Raw genomic sequence first — 13,369 nt, 5'->3', positions numbered from 1 at the left:
TGAATAATTTATTGCACGTTACATTTAAGTTTTGCTCTTGTCACACTCATTTCTTTATCCATAGCAGTTCATATTTCATGTTTTATATCCCATTTATATTCCATTTCACAACTATTATTATTCATTCTGTAAATAGCTTTTACATTTTTAATTAAATTTTAATATTACTTTGTTTATCTCATTATTATTACCTTACTTTTGTTCTTGTTGGAGACACATTCTTTGTATGCTTCCAATGTTGGCTAATAAAACAGATTCTGATTCTGATTAACTTCTGTTATTTATATATATGATATATATTACATAATTTATTAATATGAAGCATACTAGGGCATGACTCCATTAAACCCTGATAATTATCATTGCCCATTTGTCTCTTTGAATGGAGGTGAACACTGCACTAACACTGCCAAACTTCAGTGTTAAATCTAATGATTTAATGCTATGTCAAGTCAAGTCAATTTTATTTGATTTGTATAGCCCATTATCACAGATCACAAATTTGCCTTACAGGACTTAACATTCAGTAATACAACACCGTGTATCCTTAGACCCTATGGCAAAAAAAGCTTTTACAGTAAGTCTCCAGTGGTTGATGTTACATAGATAAATCTGATACACCAACCAAAATGTTTTTTTCCAAAACTATGTATTCACCAGTGGACATGGATGTCCTCAGTAATCCTCTGTGACATACTATTTATATTTCCTAGAGAGGTCAAAAATATTGTATCAGAATTTATAGTTAAATTTGAAATTGTGTTTTTCTCCGAAATAAGGGAGCAACATTAGCTTGTATCAGGGTTTGACACCGTTATCTAACTACTAGTTTGGGCTATTTTTTACCACCTGGCAGTTGCAGCAAAACTTAAACAGCAATCTAGGCAGTCTCAGTGCCAGTAACTCAAACATTTGCCTGTTGCCCCCAAGATAACACTCTTACTGTCATCAGTCATACCTGATGCAACTTACCGAGTTTTTTTCTTTGTTTTCAGACTCATCCTTCATGGCTTGGATGCTGGAAGAGAGTCAGAGTATTGTGACAAATGCATTGTTTTATCCACACCAAACTCAAATTACATTAACATAAAGCTGTAAAGCCTAAGCACTTTAAAACATCCTATTATTTCAATTCAAACAACTTTATTTTTCCATTAGGAAAGAGAGTACCAGTGTACACAACGAAACAACTAAATCAGTCAAAAGCAGCATAGATAAGTCCAGTTTAAGCACATATATTAATACATTAGTACAAGTGAATGGCTTCCATGGCTTAAAGTATACGAAGCTGGAAATGTACATAATCAGACATTATTGTTTACTTCTAAACATAAAAAAAAACTCTAACCCTGTGTTGGCAATGCCATGAGTATGATATACTTTAAAAAGAGAAAATAAATAGAATAAAAAGTAGAAGTAAATGAATACAAAAATGAAAAACAGACATAGAAAGCATTATGTCCTGTATTTGTTTGAATATGTATTTATCTGTATCTGTGTAATCTATATTTCTCTTTTCATCTCTGTAATTGTTTACTTGCATGTGTAATTATCCTGTTTCTTTGGTCAGCATGGTTCAGGCATTTATGGTCAGACCAAGACTAAAGATGTGAAAATAAATCATTTATAACCATGGAGGCAGACTTTGTCTCCATTTTAATCCAGTGGCGGTATTTATGCGCCTGTATGTAGATTGTGCACATTAATCTTTAAAACACAGCAGCAGTGACAGAGCTGAGTTGGAGTGGGGAAAAGAATTAATAATTTGCACAATAAAGTTTTATTCAGCGAAGTCCATTCATTCATCATTTACCAGACTGATTTTTTATAATGGATGATAAATTGGTGGGATCTTACTGTGTATTAGGGCTATACGATACATTTAATATATATATACAGCATATAAATATATGCATTCAGCTTCGAATGGGGACAAAACACAGGAGGAAGCAACCGAAGATGAAAAATATAGTTGAAGATTAAAAAGATAAAGAGAGATCAAACAGACAAGACATATTTTGCATAGAGATGTGTGATTGTAAGGTTCAAACTGAGAGTAAATGTTTAGACGGCTGTTTGGATCTTGGCTCAACAGTGACTTTATTTCAATTATTTAAACAAATGTAGTAAATTTACACTGTATCACTGAAATTCTGTTAAAACACATTGTGACAAAGTGGATGAGACGACACCATTTGTCTCCATTACACTTTCTTTCCGTACTTGTCATTTGTAGGTTTTGTTTGGGTTTTGTATATGTTTAGCATTTGTGTTACATTTACACCTGCATTTATGGTTTAATCAAGACAGACAAGTAATAAAGTTATTTTATACTTATTATTTATTAATTTAAGTCCTGAGTTTCTTGAGTTATAGATCTGCTTGTGTTTTCCACTATGCTTTCCAGGAGACAAAGTGGGAGAATACCAGTATAGATAACTGAACAAGCAAATCAGTCAAAAACAGATAAAAGCAGCATGAATAAATCCAGTTTAGGGACAGTTATTAATAATACATTAGTACAACTGAATAGATGTTCCCATGGCTTAAAGTATACGAAGCTGGAAATGTACATAAGTTGTTAATTACTTTAAAAACAAAATAGTAGAAATTCTGCTAAACTTTGACAATGTATTCAGTGAACTTCATGTTGACCCCTGACCCCTCTTTAAAAGACTCACTTTCATACTATAAGTAGTGTGCAGTCTGCAGGTGCACCACAACCCTGCTCACTAAGATAAATTAATATAATTTCCAATATAAAATGAAAACTATGATAAGAAAGTTAAATCAGTGCAACCAACCACTGTGTGTGAGTGATATATAGGCTAATTATTCATTAATCATATGTGTCTAAAGCTTGATACAGATTTTTTTTTATTTGAACTGAGATTACACATTAATCTCAGTTTAAATAAACATTTCAGTGCAGGAACTGCTCAAATAACATGACAGCTGCTTGATCAATGTGCACAGAGTCAAAGTATTATAAAAGAAGGACGTGGAGGTTTTATTCTGAGCTGAGGGTGGATTCATTGATGTGCATAAAAGCTGTAACTTTATATAGTCCTTGAGTAACAAACTAATATCCAACAGGGATTTTGATTCCGACATACAGTCTCAAGGACTTCCTCATTCATTCAGTCCGTGAACGATATGGGCTGAATGAATGAGGAAATTAATTGTTGAGTCAGACTCTGCAGGAGGGAGGAGACAAAGAGAAACTCAGGGTTTGGTGAACCAAAACCTGCCTGAAAGCACATTAGATTCACAGACACCCAGAGTTTAAGTTACCTCTCTTCCTGGAACTGAAAACCCTGAGTTTCTCTCATCTCAGGCTTAAACAAACTCAGAGTTTTCAATAAACGCTTTCTGGAATACATCCCTGATTATATCTAAATGTGTTTATATCAGATTTGTAAACAGGTAAAAACAGGTAAAACTGGTTCCTCTTTCACAGTGCAGGCTCACTGAGTTTTCTGGAAAACCCCATAACACCTAGAACAGCTGTTTGTTCCATCAGTCCTGCTATTTAGAGTATCCAAATAATGTTGCTGAGTCACAGCTGTGTTGTAGAAGAAACTGCTTGTATGATCCCGTGGACTCATCACAACTAACATAATTGTGATTGACTTCCATTTTGTAAGGCTAAAACTGTTCTAGTGTACTGGTTTGTCCGGTTTCATGCAGTTTTACTCCACAATACAGCAGTATGCCATACAAGCAGGTGCATGAGTGACACATGAGTGAGTCGACAGTTTCGAGATCAGCAGTCATTTAAAACATAATTTTATGTTTTCATGCAACTTTTTCATAACCTCTACACTTAGATGCTCAGTCTTAGCTTAGATTTGCACAAATAAATGTGCTTCAATGATTCAATGTTGCTGCCTTACTGACTTTCCCAACCAACTACTCTACTACTCTATAATAGTATTGCAGCAATTTTATTATTGTTAAAGTATACTGAAAAGATGAAATGACCACCCTCTGGTGGAAATGAACGCTGGTGAAACCTCTGAATTCATAGTTTGTGCTTGAATAATGCCCAACACCAACCAGGAAATGGACAGATTAATAAGTGCAGGAAAAGTATGCAGGAATTCATGCACAAAAGAATAAATACAAAGACAATAAATGCAGAAGAATAATACAAAAAAATAGCATTTTGAGAAATAATTAATGACCAAATCAACATAAATTTGTTTTTTTTTTTGTTTTGTTTTGTTTTTTTCCCCATAATGCCTACTTGACATGGAGCTGCTGATAAAGATGATTATTCACAAAGTAGTAAAATTACAGTACCTCAATCATAGCTGAAGACCTGCATCAGTCCGGCTGTGATAAGGGTGAATAAAAACCTAATGATGCCTGATTCAGAAGTTCAGCTGCTTATAAAGGCTGCTGCTGTCCAACCCTAAAATCACACGTCGTTTCCAGTCTGCTCGGTCTCTTTCGTTTTCCACTAAAATCAAGAACCATTTCAGGTGAAACAAAACTTTAAGAGGCATCACCTACAAAGCTTAACAAGGACGGTTTTCCTCTGGTCTGTCAGAGGAAACGAAACTTATCAAATTAAAGACTTCATCATATCCGCTGCTGCATGAAATGCACCGTCATGTCGTTGCCATATTTACCACAAACACACCTGGGCTCATTATGTTTTTATCAGTGAGGCTTCGTGCATTTAACAACATAGTTTGAATGCTTCAGATTTGTTGCCTTTCATATCAAGACTATCTGAGATGATTATAAAACAGTTACTCCGCCGCTCGCTAGATGCTGCTGCAGCCTCTTTTTTTTTATCAGCAAACGCCCGACGGCAGCTTCTTGCAGGAAATGAAACGCGATCCAACAATGAATCCGTTGTGATGTGATACGATGCTTGCAAGATATAACACGTTTAACCCGTTATCTGTCAAACCATGAACACGGTATGTAAACGTTTGCTTGCATCCTCGAATGACCTCGTTGCTTTAAGGTTCATTGCGGCCCAGTGCTGCTGAAAGACTGCTGTGTTAGCGTGTGATGTGTTTTGCATGTCGGCTGTGGCCTGCCGGTTTGGCCATTTCTTCCACCCAAGCAATCAGATGAGCGTTGATATATCGTGCACTGTCACACAGGAAGGCATCATAAAGAGGAACTGAAAGAAAAGGGTGACTAGCTAGCAGGCTAATGAGCAGAGGAGGACACGTGTATGTATGAATGTGTAACAAACACTGTGTGTCTCGCTTTTAGGTGTCCCCATGATGTGTCACAAAGCTCCTCCTCTCCCATTATGGTTGTAGATGGCACCATGCTGGATAAAACCAGTGATAAAGGCCAGCAGACTGGGCGCTGCTCAGACTGTGGATGCAGCCTACCACAGCCTGACTCTGACCCTGATTCATCCAACACTTCAACACCTCCTAAACAGCAGCGTGTGCACAAAACAGACAGTCCTTCCAAATGTCTATCCTGCCAGGCAGGCAGCAGCCTCCCCAATGGTCGACGGCCACACCGGCGCATCCGTCTCGACCCTCACAGCTGCTCCCTGTGCCCCAAAACCTTCATCTCCTCAGCTCACCTGAGCCTTCACCTGGCCTCCCACAACAAGGAGAGGAAGTTCAGATGTAGCACCTGCGGAAAGTACTTCCATCAGTCCTCCCACCTGGTGGCGCACAAGACAATCCACAGCGGGGACAGGCCGTTTAAATGTCCAGACTGTGGTAAGACCTTCGGCCGGGCATCACATCTGAAGACTCACCGTCGGCTTCACACCGGCGAGAAGCCCTTCAAGTGCACCTACTGCGACAAGTCGTTCACCCAGAAGGCCGGGCTCCTGGCACATGTTCGCCTACACACAGGGGAGCGGCCGTACAAGTGTGAGCAGTGCGGTGAGGGTTTTCGCTCTTTGTCGCTTCTGCTCTCTCACAAGGAATCCTCTGGGAAGGAAAAGTCAGCATCCGCACCAGCGCTCAACCAGACCCAGACGACACAAAGTAGCCCCGAGGATCTTAAGTGTGGCGTCTGCTGCCGCACCTTCGTACGGTCGTCATACATCAGGCTGCACATACACCTCAACAAGGGACAGCGACCTTATCACTGCAAAGTGTGCAACAAGACCTTTGTCAAGCTGGATACGTTTGTAAACCACTGTGATAAACACTTGAGGCAGAAAAAGGATAAAAGCAAGCAAGTTAAGGACAAAGTGGTTAAACCTCCTCTGTTCGTCCCGCTGTCCAGACCTGCTTCTCCTGAGTCCTCCTTACCCCCCCAACCTTTATCCTCAGAGGTCAACACGCGCTCCAGAGCGAAAGCCAAGAGCAAAACGGAGCCATGATCGACAAGGGTGCATCCACGAGACAAAAATGGTCTTTACATTAAAAAAAAAAAAGAGGTTCTGCCACAGCGCTTGATAACAAATGCAGTTGGGCAGTTATGTCATGACATGTCAGTGAAACTGGCTTTCAAACAAAGTCTCACCTGTTACCAACAGAGCAAATGAAAAATATACCATCAGTCGTAAACCAGACAGGGATAGAGAACAATTTGTTGTTTAATAACTCCCAAAATAAGTTCATATGATTCACAGTATGTCGACATGAGTTTACTAATTGTAGTTATTTTATTTAGAATAATTAATTTTATTGTGAACAATTAATTATATTTGTAATCACTCCAGTTGTGTTTTTTAATGGATATTTTAGGTCATAAGGTGAATTAACATTTGTAAGTAACATTTGTTCACTCCAATCTTTGAATATATATAAAACCATGTAATATCTCTAACCATTCTTAGTTACAGTTGGATCTGTTGTTTTCTTATATCCAGACAAGACTACTGGCATGTGTAGCACTTGTACAAATGACAATGTAAATGAAATGCGTATTGTAAAAACACTATGCACAGTGAGTAAAATGGGCATAAAAACATAGTGTTTACCATTTCTTTTGTTGCACGTTGAGACAACAAATATCTTTCAGAAACAATTTGTTGTTTCATTTGGTTAACAAATGACGATAAAGGAGGTTGTCTATAAAGCCTCTTTTTAAGTCCAGGTTAGTGTTGCTCCACAGTTCATTCATGAGCACATAACAACTTCTTTTAACTTCCTCTTGACACAGTTCATGGTGCGCTGTATCACCTGGGCCTGTAGTTTCAGGCTCACAATAGTACGACTACATGTCCAGCCAGATGAGGCTCCTTTGACTGCTACATTCATTATATGAAAGTCACATTTCATTCCAGGCCAGCAGCAGCTTACAGCTGATACCTCACTGACCCTACACTCAAGAGATGATGTATTTGACTTGTTTTCTGTGGACATCCACTGCTGACGGAGATGGTTATAAGTCGTCACCTCCACATGGGGAAACTCTTTGTCCCAACCTATGGACACAGAGGGGAAAAAAACAAGTGAACAACTCTGAATTAAGACTCTAAAGTCATGTTAGGACTCTTGGGAAGCTAATGGGTTATACAGTATGTAACAAAGTCACATTGCATGAATAAAATGTACCCCACTATGCCATATAAAATAATAAAAAAAACAATCTACCACCAGTTTAAGAGATATAGTCAAAGAATCACTCAGGTGAAGGGAGTGTAAAGTGAATAATGGATGTTTGCCTGGCAGTTATCAGTTTCCTCTGTGCTGCTGTTAATCTTCCAGTGCAGGGTAACAGTCATGTGGCGCCTCCAGACGGGGTTCCTGCACAGGAGAACGCTTCCGCTGATAGTGTCTCCAGAGCACACACTGACTGGCCTGTCCAGCATGAACAGAGTCTGCTTCCAGTGTGTCGGCCTGAAAAGAGAAAAGGGCCTTCTTAATACTGATGTGCATTGTAGTTTCAGGCTCTTTGAGATACTCATATTTAAGAGTATTGCAGTGTTTGTAGCCTGTAACACACAGAGATGTACTCAGATATTGGTCATAAAGTCCAAAATGTTTGTCTGTTAACCAATCAGTGTTAACCAATGTGTCGGCTGTTTAAAAAATGCTGCATGGGCCCGGGAGCACTACTGTTAGTGACTAAACCAGCCTTCCTCATGTTATAACTGAACAACAGAGTGAATAAGTGTTGGAAAAAGATTTACTCAGAGTTAGGTCCGGTGTTCAGCTCCACTGTTGCACCTCCTGTTCCCAAGCTCTCAAAGTAAACAGTGAACCAGGCGGTGAATCCATGGAAAAAGCCAGATTTCGTCACGCAAAACTGAAACTGACCCGTAATTTCCTGAGAAATGAAACTGCATTTCATTAGCCACAGAACACAACTTTGATAGGATGGAGTACTTTTTTTAATACTGAAACACACACACACACACACACACACACACAGCACCTCCAGATCTTTGACTTGCAGAGTGTACATGTCCAGGCTGATGACATCACTGGGGGTGGAGAGGCAGTCATCGGGCTCAATGAGGTGGCTGAACTTGGGCTTGGTGAAGAACTCCTGCTGTGCCAAAGGCCTGCAGAGATGAAATGTAATACAACACTGTGAGGAAACTAGTTTGCTACCACAGATTATATGTAATACAACAAGAGGGAGAAGAGCAAATAGATCATAAGCACACATGAGACAACTAAGCAATAGATGTTAACAATAAGTTTCCTATGGGTGTATGCTGGCGTAATTTTAACTATATGATATGAAATGTAGTTTATAATAGATTAGAAATATTGATAAAGAATATAATTATGAACCTGCATATGTTAAGTTTCAACTGTATTCATGCATTTACTCACAATTGTTACTAACAGCCACAATTGGCAACTTAAATGTAGATTACTTTAATAAACAATGTGCTCTATATAATAAAATGTAGCATGCTAAATATGTTTCAGTCAGGGATTTTTTTGTGTTCATGTCACCACTGTTGTTCCTCCTCTCATTTCTATCTCTCCTGCATATGTGCTGTCTTCCCTTCTTTATCTTTACTATGGAGGGAAGGCTTCCCCACAGCTGCACCGCCTTCCTTTTTGTGACCTTTTGCCCGCTTGTTCAACTACTAACCTTATATGTACTTATTTCCTGTTTTCCTTAGGTTTCTGTTAACCCCATAATTGACCATATAAAGGAAATGATATCGATGAGCCCAGGGACTTAGACATACCATATAATCACTAGCCCATCCTGTGTTTTTAGAATTTAAACAACTTGAACAAACAACTGAGCAAAAAACCCTTTGCTGATGAAGATCATGAGATTTGTTTGAAAACTTCAGAAAAAGCTAGCAACTCAACCCAGAGATGAGATTTTTTTTTTGTCAATCTACTATTTCCAAGGACAAGAATGACCTTTAAATGTTTGTTGAATAGCAGTTAGCAATTGTGGACAACATTTAATTGAGTCACCATTTTTATGCTTCAGGGCAGCCTATAGCAACTTACAATAATTCATAGATGCTAATTGGCTGCTGCCTGAGGTACTGACGGATCAATCATACTGGATCTATTCTAAACACAATTATAATTACACAGCACAACATAATAAGGGATGTTTACTAAAAAAAAATAAAGAAGTATGTATGTGATTTTACATGGTATGAAAAAAAGCACATAGTATATTAATTTGTCAACAGATCATCAGTGTTTGACACGCAATTAAGTGTTTATGGCTCGAGGAGCCATTAGTTACAAAGTTTATTCTCAAAAAATGAGGCACTTTTGTGGCTGTTTTTTGTTTGTATGAATTCTGTCTGATGAAGGTCTAAGGACCAAAACGTCTGGTTATTAAAGTGAGTTCAAGTGATGGATGGTGTGTGGGATTCTTTGGTTTTCTTTCTCAAGTTAGGAGTTTTTGATGCTACACATCAAAGACCTTACAGTGTGCAGGAACTTTTCTGAAATTGTGACTGTGATGTGCATTTTTGGTGCTCACAGTCAATGTGATATTGATCATAGAAACATCTGATTTGAATCTCTCTACAATCTCGAATAAAAATTATTCTCAATATTGTGACCTTGTCAGTTGTAGAAAATCAGTACAAAAACCTAAGAGTCAGACAGGACAAAGTGCACTGAGTGTGGCTGACTAATGGTCCTTACTGAAGAGGGGTGAAGTCAAGGCCATAGGGCCGCTCCCAGAAGGCCATTTTCTCTGCAAAATAGCTGTCAGCCTGACACGGCACCAGGGTGAGGGCTGCAGAGGAAGGCCACATCACACCACCTTCCCTCAGCCAGCGGTCCCTGGCCAGCAGGACCGACTCCACCATGAACTCAAACTAGACCAGAGGGAAAGGAGACAGAAACATGGCGTGGTATATTCAAACCTGAATAGGCCCGAGAAAGAAATCTACACACACAATAACTTATTATTATTATAAAAAGTAGTGGTAAAAACAGTATTGGCAGAGTGTTTATTACCAGCAGGCAGTTACCCATCCACTCAGACACCAGGACGTCCACCTGCTCAGGCAGCTCGATCTCCTCAGCTCGCCCCTGCAGCACCGTGACCACTTCCTCACATCCGTTCTGCTTCACCAGCTGTCTGGTGTACTCTGCCATGGAGCTCGCCTCCACAGCATACACCTACAATACCACAGAGGAACTTTCACTCTGTATACACTACATCTTGTGGCAATACTCCTTGTCCAGCAGATGGGAGTAGAGGCACAGTAATGTGCAACATACAGCACAACTATGAGTAAACTATTTCTGAATGTTACACACAGGTTCAGTGACCTTAACTTGACATATTTTCAATCTATTTTATCTGGAGATTTACCACAAGCTTGGAATTTTTTAGGAGTTCTGCACATTTTCATGATATTAGAGCGCTACTCTGTGTTTATGTGGTGAGATTTTAAACATATTTGGGGATTAAACGTTACAAAAATAGGAATTATCTTACTCTTTTGCCAGATGGGATGACAAAATTGTCGATGCTCAATATTTCAGGAGAATATCGTGCCAGAACTGCATAATTCCAAGCTTACAATAAAACACACTATTTTTGTGTGAGCTTATGTGCTCATATGGTAGATGCAGGAATAGAAAGATCCAGTTCAGTTCCTGCAGAAATCAATGCACAAACTTCAATAAGCCAACAGATGATTTCAATCCATTCCTCAAATTTAAACTTGGACAGAATAGAAAGAAGAATAATTTCATTTTGTGGACGTCATAACGTAAGCGCCCTGTGTGTGTGTGTGAGAGAGAGTCTGCGCCATACTGTTGGCATTACCATTGATGGTTGTGCCAGCTGAGCACAGAACAGGCTTATGATGCCAGTCCCACAGCCGAGGTCCATCACCACCTTACTCCTCAGAGAAGCACTGTTGCTGAGAACAACCTGTCGGTACGCCTCAGTGCGGCTCTTGTCTGACAACATCTCCAAGTGAAGCCTCTGTATCATAAAAAAATCAAATAAAATTAGTGATGACAGTTGTTGCAGTAGTATATCATTACATGTGACATGTCATGATTTTACTGTTTCAACTGATTGTTTATGGACCGTTTAGCAGTTTTTTGATTGGGACCCAAAGAAAAGAAGAAAAGAAAAACGGCTGTGTGAAATCAAAACACACAAATAAACTTGACAGAATTAAATAATTAAGAAAGAATTTTGTATTTATTCATATGGTTCTTTCTGTCAACATGTCTGATTCACTTATCTAGTCTTAAATAGACTGTGGGCTTCCATATTTCTTGCCCATTAACTCAAAATTGTGTATACTTTACATTAACTAACAACCATTTTCCAAAGCATACTATAGGTTTTTTGTTTAATTTCCTAACTTCAAACTCTACTTTAAATCCGGATGAAATTCACATTGCAAAGACTACTTGAAAACTTGCTTAAGAAGTAATCCAACACAACTCAATGCAGTAGGGGTTCTTTGGACAAGTGGTGCCCTAAAGGAAATGCTGACGAGCAAGGTTCGAACTTCAGTAGTGGAAAAACAGCTTTTTAAATGCAAGTATCTCTCTGGGTTTGATTTCTCTGATGGTTTGTGAATTAAGTTGGAGGTTCCTTAAACGCACCACCAACGAACAGAACCTTGTAGCAACTGCAAGGATGATCTAGCTTAGACAGAAAGAAAATGTGTTAAAGGACAGGTTCACAATTTTTCAAGTCTGTCTTAAAACAACAGTCAGGTGTCCATATGAACACTAAAAGAGGTTTTCCTCGCTGTAATCATTCCTCCTGTTCATACTGACTATTAAAAGATCTCCTTCAAATGAGCTTTCAATGTAAGTGATGGGGACCAAAAGTCCACAGTGTGCCCACACAGTTATTTTGTGCAAAAATGCATTTGAAAGTTTATCTGAAGCTTATAAGAGTTCAAGAGTCAAGTTGATATCTGACACATTTACAGTCTTTTTAGCATCAGATTCCCTCTTTGCGTTTCCCTGTTGAACTGCGGTGGAAGTATAGTAACAAAATGAGACTTTGGCACTAAAAAGACTGTAATGTTGAAAGATATCTATGATTTGACTCATTTGGACGGCTGAAGCTTCATATTAGCTTCAGATAAACTTTTAAATACATTTTTGAACAGAAGGAGGCCTGCAGATTTTGCCCCCGATCACTTACATTGTAAGTGCATGAAGGTATTATGAAGGGATCTTCTAATGGTCAGTATGAACAGGACGAATGATGATGGCAAGAAAAACATGTTTATTTGGGCACCTGACTGTTGTTTTTAAACAGACTTGAGAAATTGTGCATATATCCTTTAATGTTCATTGAGATGGATTATCTCATTCTAATAATTTCAGTTCCCAGTCTGTTTTTTCGGGTAATTGGCTGCACATACAGTCTGATGGAGAGCTTTTAAAAGTGTCAGCATGTACAACTTGTAGCTTATTTAAAATTTCTAACCAGTGTCCCATAACTGCCGAAGTATTCCTCATCCTGCCATGGGTCCTCCAGGGAGGCGTCCTCCTCCTCTTCAGCTGCACCCTGCTGCAGGTAGCAGGCAGGGACATAACCTTTGACCCCCTGCAGCTCTGCCCACCACCAATCTGAGGAGGTCTTTGCATGCACAAGCAGCCTGTCCCCGCTGCTGAAAGTCAGCTGCGGGACAAAAGCCGCACAGTTACAACTAGTACCAGTGACTTTTTAACCCTTCAGGTGGTTCGTGTACAGTTATTATTCTGCCATGTGTCTGTCTGTGTGTGGGTCTCTAACCTGGTCACTGTCGCTTCCAGTGAAACTACACAGAGCAACGTACTCTTCAGGAGATGAATCCTCCTCATCCTCTTTCTCTGTCTGCATGTCTGTCTCTGTTTTGTTTCCGGTGATTAACACGTCTTAACGAGACAACTGGTTTGTCTGTAAGTAAAGACAAAAAAATAACTGTCTACTGCTGTGAAATGAGCGGTAAAAACATCACTGGCGTGGCTTTAACAAACGCTTCCTGTTTTGACGTCAGCTT

At 39.2% G+C, this 13,369-nt stretch overlaps 3 protein-coding genes across 5 annotated transcripts in view; 1 reads left to right on the top strand and 2 right to left on the bottom strand.

Moving 5' to 3' along the window:
- Positions 1-4,482, bottom strand: part of sacs2 (sacsin molecular chaperone 2) — a 22,493-nt gene extending 18,011 nt beyond the window's left edge. The window contains exons 1-2 of one of the 2 annotated variants that reach the window (XM_067603353.1): positions 4,306-4,482; positions 973-1,018 (exon numbers count right to left, since the gene is read on the bottom strand). In XM_067603353.1, the coding sequence (XP_067459454.1) occupies positions 973-1,001 (29 nt within the window). In that variant the 5' untranslated portion in view covers positions 1,002-1,018; positions 4,306-4,482. Of the gene's footprint in view, positions 1-972 lie in introns of both variants that reach the window. The other variant, XM_067603354.1, reaches the window with a different exon arrangement.
- LOC137192568 (zinc finger protein 436) overlaps positions 1-6,915 on the top strand; it is a 26,126-nt gene extending 19,211 nt beyond the window's left edge. The window contains exons 1-2 of one of the 2 annotated variants that reach the window (XM_067603356.1): positions 4,757-4,934; positions 5,239-6,915. In XM_067603356.1, the coding sequence (XP_067459457.1) occupies positions 5,279-6,322 (1,044 nt within the window). In that variant the 5' untranslated portion in view covers positions 4,757-4,934; positions 5,239-5,278 and the 3' untranslated portion in view covers positions 6,323-6,915. Of the gene's footprint in view, positions 1-4,756; positions 4,935-5,238 lie in introns of those variants that run through there. The other variant, XM_067603357.1, reaches the window with a different exon arrangement.
- On the bottom strand, positions 6,521-13,369 carry prmt2 (protein arginine methyltransferase 2). The gene is made up of 9 exons (XM_067603355.1): positions 13,123-13,369; positions 12,814-13,008; positions 11,173-11,334; positions 10,353-10,517; positions 10,035-10,210; positions 8,326-8,455; positions 8,081-8,217; positions 7,613-7,787; positions 6,521-7,372 (listed from the first exon to the last, which is right to left on the bottom strand). The coding sequence occupies exons 1-9, from the start codon at positions 13,207-13,209 to the stop codon at positions 7,340-7,342; spliced, it is 1,260 nt and encodes a 419-aa protein (XP_067459456.1). The 5' UTR covers positions 13,210-13,369; the 3' UTR covers positions 6,521-7,339.

This window comes from Thunnus thynnus, chromosome 11, assembly GCF_963924715.1.
Source record: "Thunnus thynnus chromosome 11, fThuThy2.1, whole genome shotgun sequence".
NCBI classification, from domain to species: domain Eukaryota; kingdom Metazoa; phylum Chordata; class Actinopteri; order Scombriformes; family Scombridae; genus Thunnus; species Thunnus thynnus.
This window is presented reverse-complemented; position numbering and strand designations above follow the sequence as displayed.